The 21,509-nt window shown below is 41.3% G+C and overlaps 1 protein-coding gene across 12 annotated transcripts in view; it reads right to left on the reverse strand.

Moving 5' to 3' along the window:
* The window catches only part of ABLIM1 (actin binding LIM protein 1), a 193,983-nt gene that overhangs the window by 54,468 nt on the left and 118,006 nt on the right, over positions 1 to 21,509 (reverse strand). For all 12 annotated transcript variants that reach the window (XM_069020088.1, XM_069020080.1, XM_069020087.1 and 9 more), the window contains 2 exons: positions 19,654 to 19,780; positions 18,427 to 18,520 (listed from right to left, as the gene is read on the reverse strand). In XM_069020088.1, coding sequence (XP_068876189.1) covers positions 18,427 to 18,520; positions 19,654 to 19,780 — 221 coding nt within the window. The remainder of the gene's footprint in view (positions 1 to 18,426; positions 18,521 to 19,653; positions 19,781 to 21,509) is intronic.

Genomic DNA, 21,509 nt, shown 5'->3' on the forward strand with positions numbered 1-21,509 from the left:
TTAGAGGACTGTCCCTACAGTAAGACAGAGTAAGCTAAATTAATTGCTGTAAATACCTTGGTTTGCTTAGCTAGAAGTGCTAAAACCAACCAAAATAATATTTAACATTTTTACTACGCATACAAATTCTTAAATGGAATTGAATGAATTGACAGCAGTTTATTGTCAAATGAAATATTAAACCTATGTGTTGCTGTCACTGCCTGTAAAGTCTCTGTTAAATCATCAGACACTTGCATTTGCCCTAAAAGCAAAGCACATCAGTTACCAATTTATGACAACATACAACCTCTTCTGACTTGCCTATTTATCTTCTACCCACACTGACAAATCTAAAATAGGTTCTCAGATTAAATCCCATTTGAACACAGTAGAGAGAAAAAATTAAATTTAAAAAAGCAGAAGTATGTTCTCATTTACCAAATACTTCCAGAGCCTTCAAATTGCAGAGTGAAGAAACAGTCACCAAAGAAATTCTATAAATATAATTATAAACATAAATATATGAATGCTAAATTTGAGTAGCTTTCTATGGTTCTGCAAATCTCACTGATTGGTGACTGATCAATATAAGAGTTTTAGTTATTTTCTATATACTACTAAAGAAATATACTATACATAATATACACATTATATGCATGTTCCTGTTAATGAAATAGATACAATATTATTTTAAGTAGTATTAAGGCTCTATTTATTCTGGTAATTTCAAGACTTAAACTGGAATCAAGTCTGTATCAACACTGACCTTCAGTTTCCCAGTCTACAAAGCAGGTTAAATTACATTTAGTGTCCTACATGAAGTACTTTGGAGAAACACTGCCATGGAAAACCATTATAGAAATGTATTCTTCATAACCAGTCTTAAAAAGAAAATCATGCTATCACATCTCCAATGCTTATGAAGGACTGTCGGAGGCTCAGGGACCAGGATTCATGGATGATGGGCTATACAGGGGAGCTGGATGTGTTTATTCTGGAGAGGACATGTCCCAGGTGACACGAGCAAAAGTACAAATGCTATTATGTATTATGACAATACCAAGACCTATAATAATAGTTGACAATGAGAAACCACATTTTTCATACCAGATTTTTCAAAGATCACCTTTTCAGACTCAGAAGCTATAAATTTCCAGCCTTTTCCCAGCATGCTGTTCTCCCAAATGACTTCAACTTGGACTTTACAAATCCTCCTTAGCTGATTAAGCCATTTGAAAAGCCTCTGTGGGCTGTTTTCAGAGGGCTTTGAAGGCTCCTTCTAATGAGGGGGGGGGGGGGGGGTAATGACCCTGCTCAGTTGTCCAGAACGAGAGAGGTGGCAGAACAGAGGCACTGGGTTACACACTGTGTGCACCCAGTTTAGAGACCTTTACCAGTTTAAAAGGTAAACTAAAGGGCTGGGAGGTGTTTGAAGCACCAGCTGAACACCGTTCTCTGAGGTCGTGTACAACCTTCTCACCCTGATGCTCCAACCTCTTCACAACGTGCACGACACTCATTTACCTTCACTTTATCAACGTCACTTGTTTGGGGACCTCCTGAAGCCAGAAATGTACTGTCACACCTAGCTGTCAAGCAAGGCAGTGGTGGGTATTGGAAGAAATATTTCCAACCCAGGAGCTGCAAATACAGCTGCAGACAAGCTGACACAACATGTCCCAAAAACCCAGCTGAAAAAGTACCTGCACTGAGCTCATGTACAGCGTTAACCCCAGGGTAACAGCACTTCAAAAGCCAAGGGCTGTGTTTTCTGAGTCCAACCCCTCTGCCCCCACTTCCCACAAGACTAACTTCTATTCTCCAAGTGCTTGTAAAGCTCTAGGCTGATTAAATAAATGTTTTCCTCTTTGGTGAACGTGAGAGCTTAAGATTTCCTATTACTCATGCCTTTAGCTCTGTCCTTCCTTCCAGAACAACAGTGAACAAGAGCCAGAGAGAACAATAACAAGAATCCCACTAGGAGAGCTCACATGCCACTGGGTCTGGTAGAGGAAGAACTAATTACGAACAGACATGTTCTGCTGGCCAAAGGACACAATTAAGTGCATATTTGTTGTGTTACATTTGCACAGCTGCATTTGCTCACTCTCCTTTCAGAGATAACCCAGCAGTCACCTGACAGAGAGCTATTAAACATGTAGAAAGCTTAACTTTTCTATTTAAATACTATAAAAAACTATTATGTAGTTGAAAGAGTACATTTGAGAGTAAAAGCACTTCCCCTTTTCCCCTTTTTTAAAGTTTTTATGAACAGTTATAATAGGCCCATTTGATGGACAAACCTATCCAATATTTACTCCTACCACAACTGAGGAGAATGACTTGATTTCTTAACTCTCTTAAGGACTAAGGAGCAGCACAAAGAATAATTCAGACTCATCTTTTAAACCCCTTAAGGAATGTCATGAATTGTAAAACAGGAACTGTGGCAGTAGCCTACCATTTTCCAGTGAAGCTTTATTTTAATTACTTGCAGAGGTCAAAGAACCTTCAACCCTGTTTGATGTTTGGTGTAACATCAAATTCCATTGTTTCCTTCTCTGCAGGCTTCTGTGATCTCACAGGCGGCTGGAACAGCATAAACACTGCGAAGACCAAAATTTGCTTCTAATAACATCCTGACCCAAACTGTCCACTCATTTTTCCCAGGCTCTTATCTGTTTAGCAAGTCACTACAAATATCTGTGCTCAGAAAAAAAAAATAAAAGTGCAGTTTCTTTGCTTCCAAAGGACTTCAGAATCTATCATAAGTTTCTTTATTACTCCAATGGAAGGAAACTGTAATAATTTTTTTAAAAAATTAGTTCTTGTTTAATACACATCTTTAAAATTTGGACCTTCTAAAGCTGTTTTTTACACTACTGTCACAACGTCTCAATAGAAACAGCTCTCAGCACAGCCTCTGCCTCTGTTCAACCTGCAAGAGGATGGAGCAGCAGGAAGCAGAGCTCACACTGGCAGTTCCCAAGCTGATAGAGCTGCAATACACAGGACTGGGGAAAAGTGGGAAATGGAGCGTGAGGCTGTGACTGTAAATCTGAATGACAATATGCATGGAAGAGACATGGGAGACCCTCAGAATCTTCCACTGATTGCTCTGCTGCCTTGGGTGAGACAAAACCCCAGCTGCCCTGCTGTTATGAACACTTGCACTGTTAATTCATGCCCAGTGTCTGATTTTATACAAAAATACTTCTCAGCATTACAAGTGACTGACAATGTCATGCTAGTGTATTCCTTAATAGATGAACTGTAAAAAACTTTGTAACTTATTAATGTTAATTCTATCGACACACAATATTGTTGTAGCCATCAGCTGCTGCTGACAGCAGTGCAGTTATTCACTGCATGGAATACAGTTTTTCCTTACAGCAGAGATGTGAGTAATCATTCAGTCTAAATCCCCAGCTGTGCAACTGCTCTGCTGGCATGAAGAAACAGCCCTCGTGGCAGCTGAACACCAACTGGACTTGCCTTATTATAAGGTCCTAGGAGTTCCTTGTGATTGCACTGTCAGCTCTGCTTTGAGCTCTCACTTTCCTGCAACACCCAAAGTTGAGCAAGGTGCACACACAGGTGAGATGTTTAACTATCAGTTATGGTCTTTATGGAGCTGTTCATTCTGTCTTTAAGGGGCAAATCCACCTATTGCTACACACAGGATCAAAGCTGAGATTTTGTGTTACCTACACAGTTAACAGAAGGAGGTCAGTACAAAAAAGGGAATTCCACTCAACTAAGAGAAGTACCCACAGGAGCCAAAGTGGCTCTCTAGGATCTTGTGGGCAGTAAAAAGGAGCAAAGCAACTGCAAACACGGCTTTATTACCTAGTGCCAGGATTTCAGCATCACCCCGTTAGGATCTTATGTTAGATTTATGTACAGAGAAATCTAATCCCACTAACTGAATATGTAGCTAATCAGAAGCAATCCAGCAGAAATATATGTACTATATTTTATTAAGTTACATTTCTATCTAATTATAATATGAATCTGTGATTCACTGCCTTCATTACCCTTATTTTAGGTGCATATGAAAGTAAAATCCAGCACCCACCATTTAATTTTCTTTTAAACCCCATTTATTGCAAAGATTTTTTTAATTTTGAACTCCTCAGCAGCAAGTATCTGACACAAATCCCTTCTCTGTTTCTCAACAATGCTGGAACAGGTCCAGTTTACAAGTATAGGTATAGGCTTTCTATATCTTCTGTAATCTATAAGCTTCAGAAAGCGTTAGATAACTAAATATTCCTTTATGTTGTATACATTTTGTCCAGCACGATTTTTGACGTGAAAAGATACTTCAGAAACTGAGGGATCTGCTTACAGCCACATTCATATTTCTGGATTAGTTTGCAATTAGAATTAACCAGGAAAGCTACTTTACAGTAACTCCACCACAGTGCCAAGGGCCTTTTCAAACAGCCTAATGCTGGAATAACTGCAATTTTGACTCCACCAGCCAGAGAAAAGCCTGTGCTGACTGCAAGAGTGCAGCGTAGGTGTGCTGCGCTGTACTGAGTGACCCATGTCTGCAGCATGGTGGGAAAGCCATTCCAGCCCCAGCTTCCAGCCTGCCGAGAGCAAAGCAAAGCCCTTGGCTTGGTTCAGTGCCAAGTGCCAGTTCCGTGGCACAAGTGAAGGGACAGCAGGGAGCCCTGGGAATGGATTTTGTACCGGATACACACAGTATCCAATCTTCCGCAATGCCGGGAATCTCCCCCTTTCCAAGTCATCCTCGTGTTTTCCTTCATTAGGGGATGGCAGAACCACCGAGTTATCAGGAATATGGGAGTTCAGGAGTGAGACACGACCTTGTTTCTCCTTTTAGCTCTTCACATGAAGTGACTTTTGGTCCCTCGACCTGTTCCTCTGGCTGGACCTCGAGTAACAGAGCTGATGTTTGTGCATTAGCAGGTCACATCCACTGCAGCTGTATTTGCAGTGCTGCAACAATAGTTCTGAAACAATGGGAAGTAACTTGAACTGGAAATAACTTCATCAGTCAGTAGAAGTACAGCTGACTCCAACCTGCTGAAGTCTAGCTAGAAAAGCCAGTAACAAACCTCCTTTGTAGCTTAAAAAAAACTCAGTAGAATTACTTCATAAATCAGAAAGTTTTGCACCTGACAGCAGGTAATAAGTACTGAACCTCATCCTAATATAAAAAGCTTGTCATCATTTTCAAAAATTAGCAATTATCTCCAATCATGATTTGTTTGCATGCATGGACAAACAAAAACAGCGAGCAGTGTTAGATATGGATATATAATTATACATGCATGTGGCATTTGGAAGGAACATACATATTCCTAGATCTTAAAGCAACCATAAAAGGAAAACCCAACAATCTTTAAGACATTCTGCTGCATGTCTCAATCATAAGAAATGAGATAATATTAACTAAAAAGAAAAAAAAAAGGCAATGACTAAGTCATTACATTAGAAATAAACACAACTAATAAGAAAGATAAGTTTACCAAAGAAATAAGTAGGAACAGTATGTTTAAAGACAATAAAAATCTTTATTAGAGCATGATATGAAAAAAACAAAAGCAGATCAGGCAAAGCTCCCTTGCGAGCTGTAGATGAAAAATGATGAAAGATGACATAGAAAAGGCAGGAGTACTCAGGATGTGTATCTTTAGGGTCTGTATTTGACAATGCCAATTTCTTGTTTGATACTGTTTAGTGAGCAAGATTTTTCTTTTTAATAGTGTTTTTCATGAATCAAGATTTACAAGTTATTCAAGACCTGAATAATTTCAACTCAAAGAGGCTTAAGAAAACTGTATCTAGGCATTGCTCAGACAGATGGCTCTGATAGCAGGGGAGGCTCTGCTGAGCCAGATACCTCAGAGATTACTTCCTGCAACCCACAGCATGAGGTACCGCTGGCCAAGACAAGAATACAAAACCTTCCCTGGTGAATGTGCTGGTGACTCATAGGCAATGCTTGTTTAAGCCATCTAAACCAACCAAGTGTGTTCTAACAGACTGATGTAAAATGCCTGCAAATCGAGAAGGCAAGGGCTTGTGAGACTGAGAGCCATGTTCTGGGCAACAGCAATTGACAGAGGCAGTTGGGGAACATCATCAAAATCTCCCAGAAAAGGTTGTCACAGAGGACCTGAAAGGGATGGCTCTTCTGATCATTTAATGTATACAAAGAATATAAAGGAAAAGGAGAAAAAATTTTATAACCCTGGTGTGTGCATACAGGTGGATTTGCAGAAGGGAAATCAATGAAGAACATCAGCACAAGGTGAGCTTTTAGCTGTGATCCTGAAGGACTCAGAGTCAAATCATTACTCAGATAAAGGCTTCAGAGGGGACTAGATCACAATGACAGGTGATTAAAGCCAAGAAAGGAGGTAATAGCAGGAAAGAGCAGGAGCTTTTCAATCCCATTGAAAACTCTGTGACATCAAAAAGCTGGAATTAGACAAATTTAACCTCAAAACAAGGTGAAGTTTCTAAAAAGCAAAGGTAATTTAAGCAGCATGAGGGAAAACGTTTGGCCTTGCAATCATTCTGCAGTTTTCATGACTGGGTAATTTCCCAAAGGATAAGCTTTCATTTGGTTTCTAGGGAAAAGCTCTGATTTTGAAAAGAGAAGGTCAAGCAAAATGACTTTAGCAGTTCTTCTGACCTTAAAAACCATTCCAATGGACATAACAAAGAAAGAAGATTTTACAAATGCATCAGGCAGCTCCTAGGGAGCACGGGTTATACTGGAAAAATTTCCAACTGAGTTAAATCAGTTTACTGAGACCTGTCTTGGCTAAGCAGCAAAATTCCTGGTACAGCAGGGGCCTTGCAGCTAGAAGGCAGCTTTGGTTGATCTGACTTGTGGTTCACTGAGACAGTTCAAGTGCAAGGCCAGCAGAAATTCTGGGGTTGGGTGAGCTGCATGGGCCCCAAAATTTCTACTGACCCAGAGAGCCCAGCTCTGTGACAGGGCTTGGTGCTATGGGGAAGGCTGGGAGAACAGCTCAAGATAAAACTCATGTTAAACTGTTCAGTGGGCAAGTGCAAACTACTTTCCAGCTGATGAAACAAGTGAGAGCTTGGGAGTTTAAGCAACTCACCCTGGACCAAAATTAATGCTTGCAGCACAGCCAAGCAGAGAACTCAAATCCTCAGAGTCCCAGCACTGCTGGACCTCCGTGTAGCCCGGCACTAGATCTAAGTAACTGTAGCCAATTTTCTTGTTCATCTCACACAGAAAAGCCTTTCCTGTTGTCTGTCAGAAGGCTGATCCAGGAGACATGCAAGCTTTGGCATGTGATTTAGCAAAGCCTGGGCTCCATTCTGGTATCTGCATTCATTTCAGAGGGAGTGTCCCAAAAACAACAGAGAAACAAGAGTTGCAAGGGCCAAAGGAGGGGAGAAGGCAACTATGCATGAGGTCAGACTCAGTACAGCCACAGAAAATAACCAGAGAACATAAAACAAAAGTAGCGTGTAAGAAACAAAGTAGATATGCAACACTCAATTTATGCCAGTTTGTACCATGGAGACTCATGGATTGTTCTGACAGGGAAATATGCGGGAATTGTCCAGGAAATACTTTTTTCTATTAGTGACTAGAGCCTGCTCGTGTAGGAAAATGATCCTATTTAAACCAGTCTGATCTGATAATGCTTTAAAATGTCTAAAGAATGGGTTTTATCCTTGATTAACTGCAATGCTACCTACTACCTTTGGAAATCTCTTAAAGCAAGAGGTCACAACAAACAACAGACGACAACCTAGGGAAAGGACAAATTTACTTCAAATACTTTTTTTCCCAGTCACTCCACAGTCATCCATATCAGTTATGAGCCTGTATTTGACTACATCCAGACATTTCTAAGGAATCCTTGTTTTGTGATTCCAGCCGAAATGTTTATGTTACACTAAACTTAAAATGGAAATAAGAAAGGACATCAGGGTAACTAGGGGATAGTTAGTGTAAAGAAATTGTTGTCTCTTTTTCAAAAAGAACAACTTTGAATAGATGTCAGACCATCAACATGTACTCTGCTAGAAGCAGAGCCTTTGCTTTTTGGCAGAAGTCCTTTTTTTTTTTTTCCTATTTGTCAGTCTTCTAACTGCTGATACACATGATTTCCAATTACAGCTGCAAAACTATGCAAGTACGTTTTTGAATCCTTGCTGGCTTGAATATCCAATCAGAGTATGCATGTTGGAGCCAAGACACAGGGATTTTACTCCCTGTCTTGTTTACTTCAGCTCCATATAAAAATCAAGATTTCTAGTTACCACAGAAAAACAATTCCCACATAGTAATGTAGTGATGAGCAGGAAAGAGCTGATGGACATAAAGCAGAAAAGGATATCTAACAACATTTGCTGCCATTTGATGTTCAACTGACTACAGCATCTCCGTGATTTTGCCTCAACAGCAGTAGCTCAAGGGTGATGGTGAGATAAATCTGCTAAAAGTTTCTTACTGCCTCACTCTTTACCCTCCTCACTGCTAGGAAAAAACATTACCCAGCCAAGATGCAACTGCTTTACAGAACTCTAAGCAACAGCAAATCCATCTTTATGCATAACAAATCTCCCTCTCCAAATCCTACATGTAAAAGTCAATTGCTTAACATTTTAACTTAAGCTTAAATGATTTACAACAGTATTTCCTTGACCTCTGCAAACCACAAAAAATCCCAAACTAGTTTCACAGACAGTTTAAGTGCCAGAGTACCTGCATTTCTGGTGATGAAAAGATGCATCTCCTACTGTGTGCTATTTTTCCCTCTTAAAAAGAAAAAGACTTGTAATAAATGTCACACATCCCAGATATCTATCCAAAGAGCTACTAGACCTGTATGATCTTCTAATGTAGCATGAGCATATAATTAAAATCTACCCATCTTGTACTTCAGGTGGTCATTTCAAACATTTAATATCCATAAAATACTCACATGATCATATTTCTTCATCTGTAAAACCACCTGCTCAATAAAGACAGGTGTTAATTCTGTGGAATTCAAAGTCCCTAGAGATTCCAAACATGTCTTTTGGGCTAGTATTTGTTTTTCTTAACTTTTTTTTTCCCCCTCAGGAAAACACCCTGACAAAGCAGACAAAAGAGAGAGGTGGCTGAGTCCTCACAAAGTGAGTGCTGAGCACAATACCCGGATGGAGCCTGTTACAAGCAGGTGACAGCTACAGACTTGCCCCAACAGGCTCTTCTCCACTTCTCAAGTTTCAAACACGTTATTGCTGCATTCTTCTCAACAATTATTTTTTATGGGAGATAGGTATAAGTTCTACCCATGTCTTCTAGAAGTCGGTCATAGAGTCTTCACTGATAGGAAGACTTAAAGCAGGACTTAAAAATGAAACATCAGATTCCTGCAAAAAAAAATTTTACCATTTAATCCATTTTTCAGTGTGTGATCTCTGTCCAGGAGAAGCAAAAAGTAACTGCCTGAAATAACTTCATATTGCTGCAGAGGGCACAGCCACATTCCCCTGTCACCACATCCCACCTGCCAGTGGGGCTGCAACAGTGGAGGAACTCCTGGGTTCAGTCTAAGCACTTTGGTGCAGGGATCATGATTGGTTTCATCTCTCTCTTGTGGGTGATTGTGGCAGGTAGCACCAGCACAATGCAAAGGTTTGAAAGATGGACAGAAGAAGCAATGGGGGCTACAAAATAAAACTAGAGAATTATGTTTTCCCTAAAGGAGTCTGCTCCAAGGGAACAAGATGCATTCTGCCCTACAACCAAGCAACTGAATTCTTAATCCAATTAACTAACACAAATAATACATTAATCCAGCTAAATTACTCTTCTGCTAAAAGCTGCTATGTGTTCTGTGCACCTCTAAGACATGAAAAAGCTACTTATTTTGTCTGTTCCATCCTACTGGAATAAATGCAATGGCTATTTGTCACAAAGGCTGTTGGTGGTGGCAAGAAACTTTGTGCTAATACAAATGCCTCTACTGAAATGTCATTTTAAATAATTTTGACCTGTCTGCTGAAGTTTTTTTGGTAATATTTAGTTCAAGAAACACACTAGAGAATATTTAACTAAATTAAAAAGATAAATGCTGAAGATGTTTTGCTAGGAAATACAGATCCTAATCAGCAAGACTGTACTCACAAAAGCAATTTATAGAGATAAGCCATAATTTTATAAGCACCTGAGAGATTTCACAAATCCCTTTGTGGCAATAAGGAAGATTTAATTGGTTATTTTTTCAAATTACTTGTTGCAACCTGCTCTTATTATTCACCATCTTTACATCCTCTTAACATTCCTCCCCTTCCTATTGATGTTCAAATTGACTGAAGCATGGTTTCCAAACCACTGCTGAGAAGTTAATGCCTTGTGATTATGCTGCCATAGCAACTGAACTTCTGTTAGGGCTCTGTCAACTTCAGATACTCTTTTGTCATCTTCATATATAAAGTCTTACCCAACTACAGATACCCCTCCTGCCAAATTCTGTCTTTTGAAGGGGGGGAATCACTAAAATCCTGTTAGAAAGATCTTTAAATGAAGCATTTTATGTTCTTTTTTTGCAGGTATATTTATTCTAGATTTTTGATCTTGTCTCTGGTGTGGTGTTCTCAGCAATTACAGCAGGGTATTTTTCATCAGGGAAATGTAGTCTAAATTAAATTAAATCTATGGTGCTACTCAGCTACATAGGCAACCTGTCTGCACCATTTACCCATATCCTGAGTTATTATTCATTTCCCTGCTTTTATCCAAAAAACCCCACATTAAGGAAAAAAAAAATCAGCATTCCACATTAACTGATAAAACACATTTCTCAGCAAAAAGGCAGGGGAACTGGAAACAGATGCTAACCATATTTCTCTGTACTAATCGCCAAAGTGATCAAAAGAGCCAAGGAACTCTATCAAGAATTATTTAAGATAGAGAATTGTATTGTTCCTCCATACAGCAGCAATCAGTTGCAATCAGAAACAGCCCAAGCTCTGTGCCATTCTCCTCTCTTCCTGGCAGTTTAAAAACATGTGTAGCTGCACTCTCTTTATCTAAACCACAGAATTACACACAGCCTTTAAAAAAAACCTCCTTCTGGTGCACAGGAACGAAAGTACAAGTACCCTATTATGATCCCACTGGCAAGCTATTCAGTCACTTCACAAAGCTGCACCCCCCCTCTCCCTCCTCCAGGAAAGCCATGACCCTTTCCAGTTCAGCTCTGCTTTCACAGGAAGGGGTTTACCTGCTGATAGGGATTTTTCAGTCCAAGTCCATTTCCTCCTCAGCTCCGCTGAGGCTCAGGCAGGAGCAGCAGCGCTGTGCCGCTGGTTCTGTTCTGTTCTCTCCCAACCCGCTCGGCTGTGCCTGGAGCTGCACACCCAGCCCGGAGCCTCACTCCTCCTCCTCCTCCCTCACCCCCTCCAGCACACACCCACCAAAACCAGCAAATAACCCTCCCTGCACACTGAACCCACTCGGGCAGCAACCCGGCCATCCCATTCTGGGAAAGGAAAAGGGGAAGAGCACCGGCCCAGGCAGGGGCAGGACCATTCTCATCACGTTTGTGTGTCACTATTCGATGTCGACACAATTCAGAACATTTTTCCCGTGGGGAAAGGCGTCTGCTGAGTATGAACTCGGCACTCTCCTCCTCTGGAAGTTATTAAATATTACTTCCCCAGCTTCTGAAGAATTTATACAGCCTCCTGGGTGCTAGTCTAGTTTTGTTAGAAACAGTTTCACCGAGGTGGTATTCTAGCCCAATTCAGACTGATGCAGCCAAAGTGCTGCGGCCACTTCTCACACCGGCACCTGTATCCCGTTATCCTGTTTGCACATTTTGGAGCAAGATCATGCTCCAGTCACACCCTAGGAACACTGGATGAGTCTTCAATGGGCTCTGTGCTCTGACCCTATCTGATCTCTCCCAGGTATCTTCCATAATCAAAAAGGTCCTGTGCTCTTCTGTATGTACCTGTCTGACAACCAACCACAGCATGTGCTTCTGCTTTTGTTATCATTTACCTGGGACGCTCAAGCAACATGGTCATGTTTTCTCCTTTATTCTGAAGGCAGTGAAATTAAACACAAACAAAGCAAATCACAGAAGTATCAAAGCATGCACTGAACTCCACTGCTGCTTCTCATATGCTCTGTGGCCTTTTCCTCTGGATTATTGTGGGGCATGTAAGATTACAGCAGTGACTGGGAGATACTGGTTGAGAGCAAAGTCTCTCCCAAGCCTGTAAAACATATAAAGCAGTGGATACTTAGTGCTATGAAAACTGAATGGTAGTGCATACTTCAGGGATATTATTTTACCACAACTTTAACATAGCACCAAACCTGTTTGGATCCATCCTATCATCAGTCTCTGTTCGGTTCATTAATTGCTTCATTTATAAAAGTGTTTGAAATTTTACTTCACATCAACCTATATTATCAGTACAGGCTGTATCATTAAAATCCAGTAAATTACATATTTTGTGATACTTCCTGAATAATTCCTATGAAAACAGTCTTCCTAAATACCTCATTAGGTAGAAGAATATATGCTACTCTTTCATTTAACATTTCTGAACAGAACTGAAATAAATCTCAGGTTAAGAGATTCTCTATATGGCTCCTCAATCTAGAAAGTGTTTTAAGAACACAGGACCAGGTGCATAACGGTACTGAAGTACCTAACTAAACTCTGTACTGCATGGATCTTTGCAGAGAAGGGTGATGTTTTCACATAAGCTATGAGCCTAAGTCTCCTTAAAATAGATTAGTTAAACTGCAGGCTGCTGAGTTTCTCTGAAAGTCAATCAATTGAAGCATCTGAATGCTAATACTCACATGAGAAAAGCTGCTAATGTGGGTGAGTGTTTGCATAAGGCAACATGTGAACAACATTGACAGGCATTGTTCAAATAATTCACTTACAGCTCGTATGGGAACCAGCAAGGTAGTTCTGTCATGATATTTATTTGTTTATTTATTATTTAGAATAGAATCATTCACATCTAAAGAATCAGCAGAAACTTCTATGAACCCCTCACAGCACAGGTTTCTAAATCTAGCTCTGAAAACAACATCTGAAGAAACTTACAGGCTCTTCTGGGTTACATGCCTTGCCTCTTAAATATGAATACAATTTTCTTAGACAAATGTAGCAGCTTTCACTGTTTGTTTGCTGTTTCCCTCTCATAATTATTGCTATTTCCTTCTACCTTCAGAAGTCAAGGTGTCTCAGAGTTGACATCTTTCAGAATTAGTTACAGCACAGATGAGACATCTTAAAATTCTGGCAATTAAAGTAACAGTATTTACAAGCACTAAACTTCATCTAGGTTAAGTACCACATCTTGAATTAATACTCCTCTTTAAAATCAGGGGAAGCTCAGCATGAATTACAATATCACAAACATATCTAGAACTTGACCTGACCTTGCAATCTGAAATCAAGGGAACCTTCTGGTGGCCTGGCATTTCCCTTTTCAGGTCCATCTGTGAAAATGGCACTGTGCCACTGCTTACAAGGTGGGGTGCAAGATTCAACAGTGCACAGGAAACAAACCCAGGGCAGGCAGCAGCCCCTCAAACATGAACTAGAGCTATGCACAGCCAGGAGAAATCACACAATGGCTTGTTTTGTTTTGTTTTGTTTTGCCAATTAATATTAAGCAAATAGCATTATAAAAACAAATGTGTGGAGTAGCAAGATGGTTAAGGCACTTGAGAACAGGTATATGCATCTCTAGATCATGAGATCAAATCCTGTTCAATCAGTTACAGCCAAAAAAAGGTGAAAATTTTAAGACCTGGATCTTATTCTCAGGCTTTTCATATGATTTCGTGCAAAATATTCACCTGTTTCTGCCCTCATGTCTTTTTTGTGCCGATCTAAAAGAATACTGCTTAGGAGTATTGTAATACATTTTAGATAAGCAAAGATGAAATACATGGGTACAGACACGATCCACCATTCTCTGAAGTCAGCTGGAAGCTTCTCAATGATTTAACATATTTTGAATTAAGCCCTGGAGTAGTAGTTATACTGTGTATGAAAAACATATTAGACAAAAATCATTTAGGTCGACATCTTTCAAATGGCTAAATATATGCTGAAGTTTACTTACATTTGTGAAGTTGCACATGTCTGCACAGAAATTTGGAGTTTTAGGACCAGAAGGGCATGTTTCAATAGGCAAGCCCTGAAGCTATGAAAACCATTGCTTAGTGGAAAGTCTGTGTAGAAGTCCTCACTCTCACTATGCTGTTATTGCCTGCTAAGAACGTTTTTTACCAGATTTAATGGGAAATGAGTAATTTTTCATAACTAAAGATTCCTTTCTGCTGGAGAAGCCCAAGGAAGAACAGTGATCTCTGTTGCCTTGACAACATTTCCCGAAACACTCAAGCATTAAAGTATCCAGTATGCTCAGGAAAGCTGCAATATCTATTTCATATTGGACATTTACCACATTTATTGTGTTGGCATGCACTCATCTATCATCTGTGAGTATCTGTCACAGAGAGCAATGTGCCAAATAATACATCAGAAATATCTGAGCTGACTTAAATGCACATGGGATTTTTCTTGAATATTTCTATGGCTACTGAAAGTTGTTAGATCTATGGCCTAGAAAAAAAGAGCATTCTTCCATGATTTGTGGATATTAGCAAAATAAGTCCTGTCTTTCTATTAGTGCATTTCTTAACTGAGCAAAGGGGTCACCTCTACTGAGTGTCTGGAGGAAGTCTGTCCTTGGATCTCAAGGTTTGAACCCAAACCTTGGCCATTTCTGACAGGTTTTGTTGAGGGTGCTACCAGGGCCACAGCATGGCTGTTTCTGAGATGAAGACTCCCAGGTCCACTTTAGGAGTGGCTGTCTCTCTTGCTGGCTGTTGATTGTAGGAGACTGAAAAATCTGACTTTCTCAGAGGTGCTAAAGCCATACTGGGGGACAACATAAGCAGGAGCCGCAAGTCTGAAATGTTGCAAAGAATCTCAATCTCTCTTTAAATAAAAATAAATAAGTAAAATAGGCTATTACTGGTAAAATAGACAACACCAGCGTCTGTGAACCCAAACATAAGTTTCATGCTTTTGTCTCCCTTCAGTTTTTCTACAGTCTGCCCTAGATGTAATAAGAAGAAGCAGAAAAAAAAAGCACCAAAATGGACTGCTGCTAATCATTTCTGATCCATTAGAGGGAAGTGTTTGTACACAATGTACCATAGAATTCCCTTCAATCTCTTCTAATAATTTTTTTGGATGAAGATGATGAGATAGTATACTCTGCTCCTGACATAATGAATTACTTTAATGACAAATAAAACGGAATGTACTGATCAGCATATTTACTACAGGGCGTTTGCTACAATTGTTTTTATTAACAAAGGCAAAATACAAAGTGTTTTGGGGTTTTTTCCCTCTGCATGTTAGTAGGTATAATTTGGGCTGGGCAGTTATAACCTCTACCTAAACAATTCCTGTAAGTGTGCTACTTCACACCAAGAATGTGGTTTCCTTCCCAAGGGGGAAACAGCAGGACAAGACACAACCTACATGATATAAATCATCAAAAATACCCAAATTTTCCAAGGAAATATTGCCAAAGAAAACGAAGAGGGAAGACAGTAATCCTGCTGTGAGAATCTCAAGCTTCATCTAAATTAAAACTGCAGGTGAACTGAAAGGTTGTGGGTGATTCCCAGTACAGGATAAGGAGATTGTTCCTCGTCCTGCCTCTGCAGCCCTCTCTGAACTGTGGCATCCTGTTCTGTGAATTATCTCCTGTGGCCCTGTGGCTGCTTCCGATCTCTTGTCTCCGTTATTACCAGAGGATTTATGTCATGCTCTGACCCCATCCTTTAGACGACCTCTCCTGCCCAGAGGGGACACACGTGCTGACACATGATTTTCTCATACTAGCTTTCAACTTATTAGTTCCTTGAGTCATATTTAGAGGCATTAGTACTTCCCCTTTGGAACTGTGCAGCTCTGACAGTGACAGCCACAAAACAAGCCCACAGTTCTGATAAACTCCTCCGATTGTTGAACAGTAGCTGCTCACCTGTATCTTCCACACTTTTCCAGCACCACGTAAAAGACACAGAGTGTTGGAATGTCTCTCCTGCATCTGCATTCCCAGACACCTGGAGAACTTCAACCATGGGCTATCCAAGCTGCTAACACACACTGCAATTCAGTTAAGCCAATGTCTGAATGGCCTCCCTGGCTACACAATGCTAATTTTTTTGGTGAAAATTTCTAACAATTTGGCCAGCCTACACCTTACAGACGGCAGTCAGAGCAACACAACTTCTACAGGCCTTCGAGGAGTTTGGTGTCAGTTATGTACTGAGAACCACTGCTGCCCTCTGCTGCAGTACTTTGGGTTGTGTCTCTGATAACCAGTGAGAGCCACAAATATTCAAGCAAAATTTCTAGTCTCAACCAGAACTTAGCACACTTAATGTTTCCATTACTGACAAGATCATTCAAAAGCTCTGTTTCTAATTCATCAGCAAAGTCTGATGCTGCAGGGGCCAGGTCAAAGAGAAAAAACTATCTTTTTTATCTGATTTTGACTCTAGAAGAGGGAGATCATTGCAAGAGTTTGGACATGCTTCCTTTCTGCAGCAAGTGTTGTCTCATCTCCTGATAATAAATAGCCATAGAAGAATAAGAACTGTGAAGTGAGAAACTCACCTTGGGGCCAGTATGAGCACCAAGGTTCTGCCCAGGATACATCTCTGATAACATGAACTTTAGCTTAAATGATGATGGACAGGCAAGTTCCAGGTCAATTGAACCAATCTTTCCTTAGTCTCAGTTTATCCAGTTCTGATAGGACACAGCTCATGACCCCTTGAACAGCTAGGTTTCTTCCTCACTGATGCTAGGAAGAGTAACAGGAGTGCAACCTTGCCATATTCACAGCTACTACACAAAATGCTCTGGATAGAAATAGTTTATTTCTTCCCAGCTCTCCACGGACTCCAATAACCCTCTCTTCTGTCATTTTCATCTGAAGAGGTTGCATTGCTTATGTTAGAGCCAACTGTCATGTACACCTAAAATAATTGCAGAATTATTTTATGTTACCCAATCTCACAAATCCAATTACTTCTCTCCTGCAGTGCTTCCTGTACAGCATGGCAACTAAGGTGTCTCCAATACATAATGCAAAATTGCAAAACTCATCAGTGGAGAGGAATAGATAAGCAGATGGTGGCAGACCAGAAGAAGCAAGCCAGAGACACAGCCTTCCTACTCAAGGGAAAACTCAGGCTGCTTGCAGTAATTATCTGTGCAGGTCTCCAAAGGAATTAGATACACATTTCAAAGGAGGCAGGCTACGAGTCTGGCTAATGAAAGAACTGTACATCCTTCCAGTGCATGCAGTGACAAATGCACCAGGTGTCCACACGAGCTCTGAGTCTCTCATGGTGACTGGTTAATATTCTGAATGCTGGACCAGAGAAACCTCCACAACTAAAACCACAATACCACTTCATGCCAAGCCCGAAACTTCTCACATGAGGGCTGACACAGTCTTACATTTGTAGTAGATGGGACACAAAGAAGGAAAGCTGTAACACACTTTCACTAGCAACTTCCAGCTGCTTTTATTTTCTGTGACACTTTCAGGTTTATTTTCAGTTATTCACTGAAAAACATACAGTCCAGCTGCTGACCTGAGCTCACAGCTTAGGTTCTTTCCACTGAACAGAGTTTCCTACAGGGACAAGAGGTAACAGTTTTGCTTCTCATATCTCAGTAACAAGGAAGGTCCTCTGCATTTTTGCCCCTTAAACAATTCAATAATGACACAGAGGAATCCATCCACAGTTCAAGGATTCCAGCTCAAAGGGGACTTACCAGAGCCATGAGAGATGGAGGTTGGTACTGACATCTCTAAAAAGATTTGACTGGTTTCAATGAGAACATTGAGGACTCCAGGTAAGAGTCAGCAAAGGAGATTATTCAGATGGTTTCTGCCTTCTCGCTTCTGAACATACAGTTTAATTCTCCAGCACATTTCTCCCTCTCACCTCCTCAGCATCATTCAGATCATGTGTAAATCTCACGTGGTAAGTTCTGACAAACTTATGGTTGCCAAAGGTGATTCCAGTACTCAAATTACTTCTGTAAATATATTAAATCTGACACAGAATAAGCAGTGCAATAGGCTTTGCAGATCACCATGGAAAGAGTAAAATAGAAACCACAGATCCATAGAAACTAGTCCAATTAATTCTGTATCACATACTTTTCCTGATGACTGCAAAACTAAAACACTGAAAATAATTCTGAAAATCAGCAACTTTGTTCTAAAATCAGCAGGAAGCCTTTCTGTGAGAATTTCTGTATTCTCTGCAGTTACATGAGGACATAACGGGACATGGCTCAATTTTTCATAAACTCTAGTTTACACAACACCTACCTCTAGGACTTTCCCAGTAATGAACTGGTGACATGCTTCACACTTGACTCCAAAAAGAACTTGGTAGTCCTTTTCACAGTAAGGGGCACCATCTCTGAAAAACAATTCACAAATTCACAAATTACAAACCACTTCTTATTGAACAGGTTACAGCATGAGTTATTCTCTTCCTTTGTCTTCAGTTTGGAACTCCTACACACAGACAGAGGTAAATGGGGAGAGTTCAAGGGAAACACTTTGTAGTACAAGAAAAAAAAATCATATTCTCACTAATGCCTCTTAGAATTATTCCTTAAATTCCCATCAAGACAAGGCACCCAGTACAAACCACTGAAGTAAACCTCCTTCTTTAGAGCAGACTCTCTACACCTACAGGTGGTGCAGTTCCAGGGAATCAGTGTCACTGTCTCTGGGGAGGAGAGGAGATCACAGTCTATCCCAGGCAGACAGTTTTTGCTCACTTCAGAAAAAAAACCTTATATAGTCTGCAAGACTATAAGCAGTTACTTTTAAGTGTAAGATAATGTATTTTTTTGGTATGAACAAGGAACATACAGTAAAAGTGGAAACACTAGTCAGCCTAGGAGTTTCTCAGGCACTGGATTTTTTCTTGAGAAATTACAGATGCTACTTCTTATAAATATTATACATACCCAAATGGCAGGTTTATGAAACATGCATTGTTTCCCTATTTTTTTCTTTTTGCTATATGCTTGAAGGGGGAAAAAGAGATTGTATCTTCATTCTCTCTCTTTTATCATTTCCCTATTCTCTTTCTCTACACTTTCTTCCACTCAAAACCCTCTTCATTGGTTTCTTATATGGAGATGAGAAATACAGTGTCAGGTCAATCACATCATCATGTTTATTCTGTTATCTAGCAAAGGTAAGAAATTAATGAATTCCTACTTTTTTTTTTTCTCAAAATCACATGTGGAAAGCAAAATGACACAATGCTTTATTCGACTACTACAGAAAACTTATGCAACAATCCACCTAACCCTCTATGGGAACACGGACTTATACCCCTTTCAGTATTAAACGTCACCTTTCAGTTACACTTTGCAGTTCACTTTCCCAGCTCAGCTCTCACTGGGAACAAAGATTTTGGTGTATATGAAAAGGTGGTCAAAACAGGACTTCTAGATGTGTATTTTGCTGCAAGCTCTTCTCTGCTAGCAGCTAAAACTGTGCCAGGAGTTCAGAAGAGAAGCAGAGGTTACTCACTTGCTGATGTATTCCCCGGTTAGGACCTTCCCACAGGCCTTGCACTTAAAGCACCCCAGGTGCCACTGCTTATCCAGGGCCAGCAATGCTTGTCCATTTTTTATGTCTCTTCCACAGCCAGCACAATCTGCAAACAAGCAAACAAACAGATGCATTTGTTGTTAGCTACTTGGTTCATTACCCTTCATTAACTGCCCCCCATCACAACACTTGGTAGCCAAAGGGATGAGCTACACAGCAGTGCAAAGATGCATCTTCCTTTCCTTAAAGCCTTCCTGGGTCCTGTACAAAGACTCAATCTTTGGCACTACAGACATACTCAGTAGAAGAGGGAAACTATTTCTCCCGTTTTTCGTGCTGTTTATGATTCAAAGACCGCCTGGCAAACTCTGTAAAAACTTCAGATTTTGTTAGGAACGAGCTACAAAAAACCCTCCCTGTAGAAAGCTCCTGTCTGCCAAAGCAATCAGTGTTCATCGTTTTGCTTTCAGCAAGACCCTGAGCGCTTCAGGGAGCTGAGCGAGGCCGAGCGAGCAGCAGCAAGGACGCTGCACGTCCCCGTTGGGTGGCAGCAGAGCCCCGCGAGTGGCACAGCCCAGAGCAGGGCACAGACCCTTCTCCAGGTACAGCCCAGCGCAGCGGTGACAGCCCTGTGGCTGCCCAGACCTTTCTCCAGGGACAGCCCAGCGCAGAGGTGACAGCCCTGTGACTGCCCAGACCTTTCTCCAGGGACAGCCCAGAGCAGAGGTGACAGCCCTGTGGCTGCCCAGACCTTTCTCCAGGTACAGCCCAGCGCAGCGGTGACAGCCCTGTGGCTGCCCAGACCTTTCTCCAGGGACAGCCCAGCGCAGAGGTGACAGCCCTGTGACTGCCCAGACCTTTCTCCAGGGACAGCCCAGAGCAGCGGTGACAGCCCTGTGACTGCCCAGACCTTTCTCCAGGGACAGCCCAGAGCAGAGGTGACAGCCCTGTGACTGCCCAGACCTTTCTCCAGGGACAGCCCAGAGCAGAGGTGACAGCCCTGTGACTGCCCAGACCTTTCTCCAGGGACAGCCCAGAGCAGAGGTGACAGCCCTGTGACTGCGCTGAAGGCGGCATATTGTCTCCCACCTGCAGGTATGGGAAACTGAAGTTCTCCTGGTCTCTAATCGGCAAAGGGACTCTCGCTCAGGAATTTTGGTACCTCCCGGGTAGTCAACACTCACTTCTCACCCCAGTCCTGGAGGACTCTGATGGCAGAATGGAAACCAGAAGCCAGGAGCACTCTGTCCCAGGGGGTGTCACAATATCTCATGTTACATCAGAAATCTCTAGCTCAGCCCCAAGCTTCCACAGTCCTCTCCCTTCAAACATAAAATACTCAAAAAGATTTCCTGTTAAGGGGCAATCCAGCACGTGGTAAGATCTGAAGAGACTGATGTGGCAGACAGCACTGAACTGCAAGGGTTGTGCTTCTGTGCCCAGCCTCAGGGGACAGAAGCACTGAGGGAGGAGAGGGCCTGGAAGCCCAGTGAAGTGGAAGAGGAATGCCCATCAGCTGAGGCACACATGGAAGCCACAGAGGAGACAGCCTCGAACAAAGGATTTTCCAGTTTTTATTATCCCCAGACTTGGTGTTCCTTTGGTGAATTCCTGAAACATCAACAAATAACAACAAATAGAGACAAACAGAACTAAGCGATGCAAGCTGTTAAAGCCCAGGCAGCAGGGAAAAGATGAGCCTGGTTCCAACGCTCAAGCTGACTGAACAGGTACAGCCCAAAAACCTTCATCTCCTCATGGGTTTAAGCCCAGGCAACACCATGCCTTGCAAAAGGGCAAGTCCAAGTTTATTATCACAACTGATAATGAGAGCA

Source organism: Aphelocoma coerulescens, chromosome 6 (genome assembly GCF_041296385.1).
Source record: "Aphelocoma coerulescens isolate FSJ_1873_10779 chromosome 6, UR_Acoe_1.0, whole genome shotgun sequence".
Classification (NCBI taxonomy): Eukaryota; Metazoa; Chordata; class Aves; order Passeriformes; family Corvidae; genus Aphelocoma; species Aphelocoma coerulescens.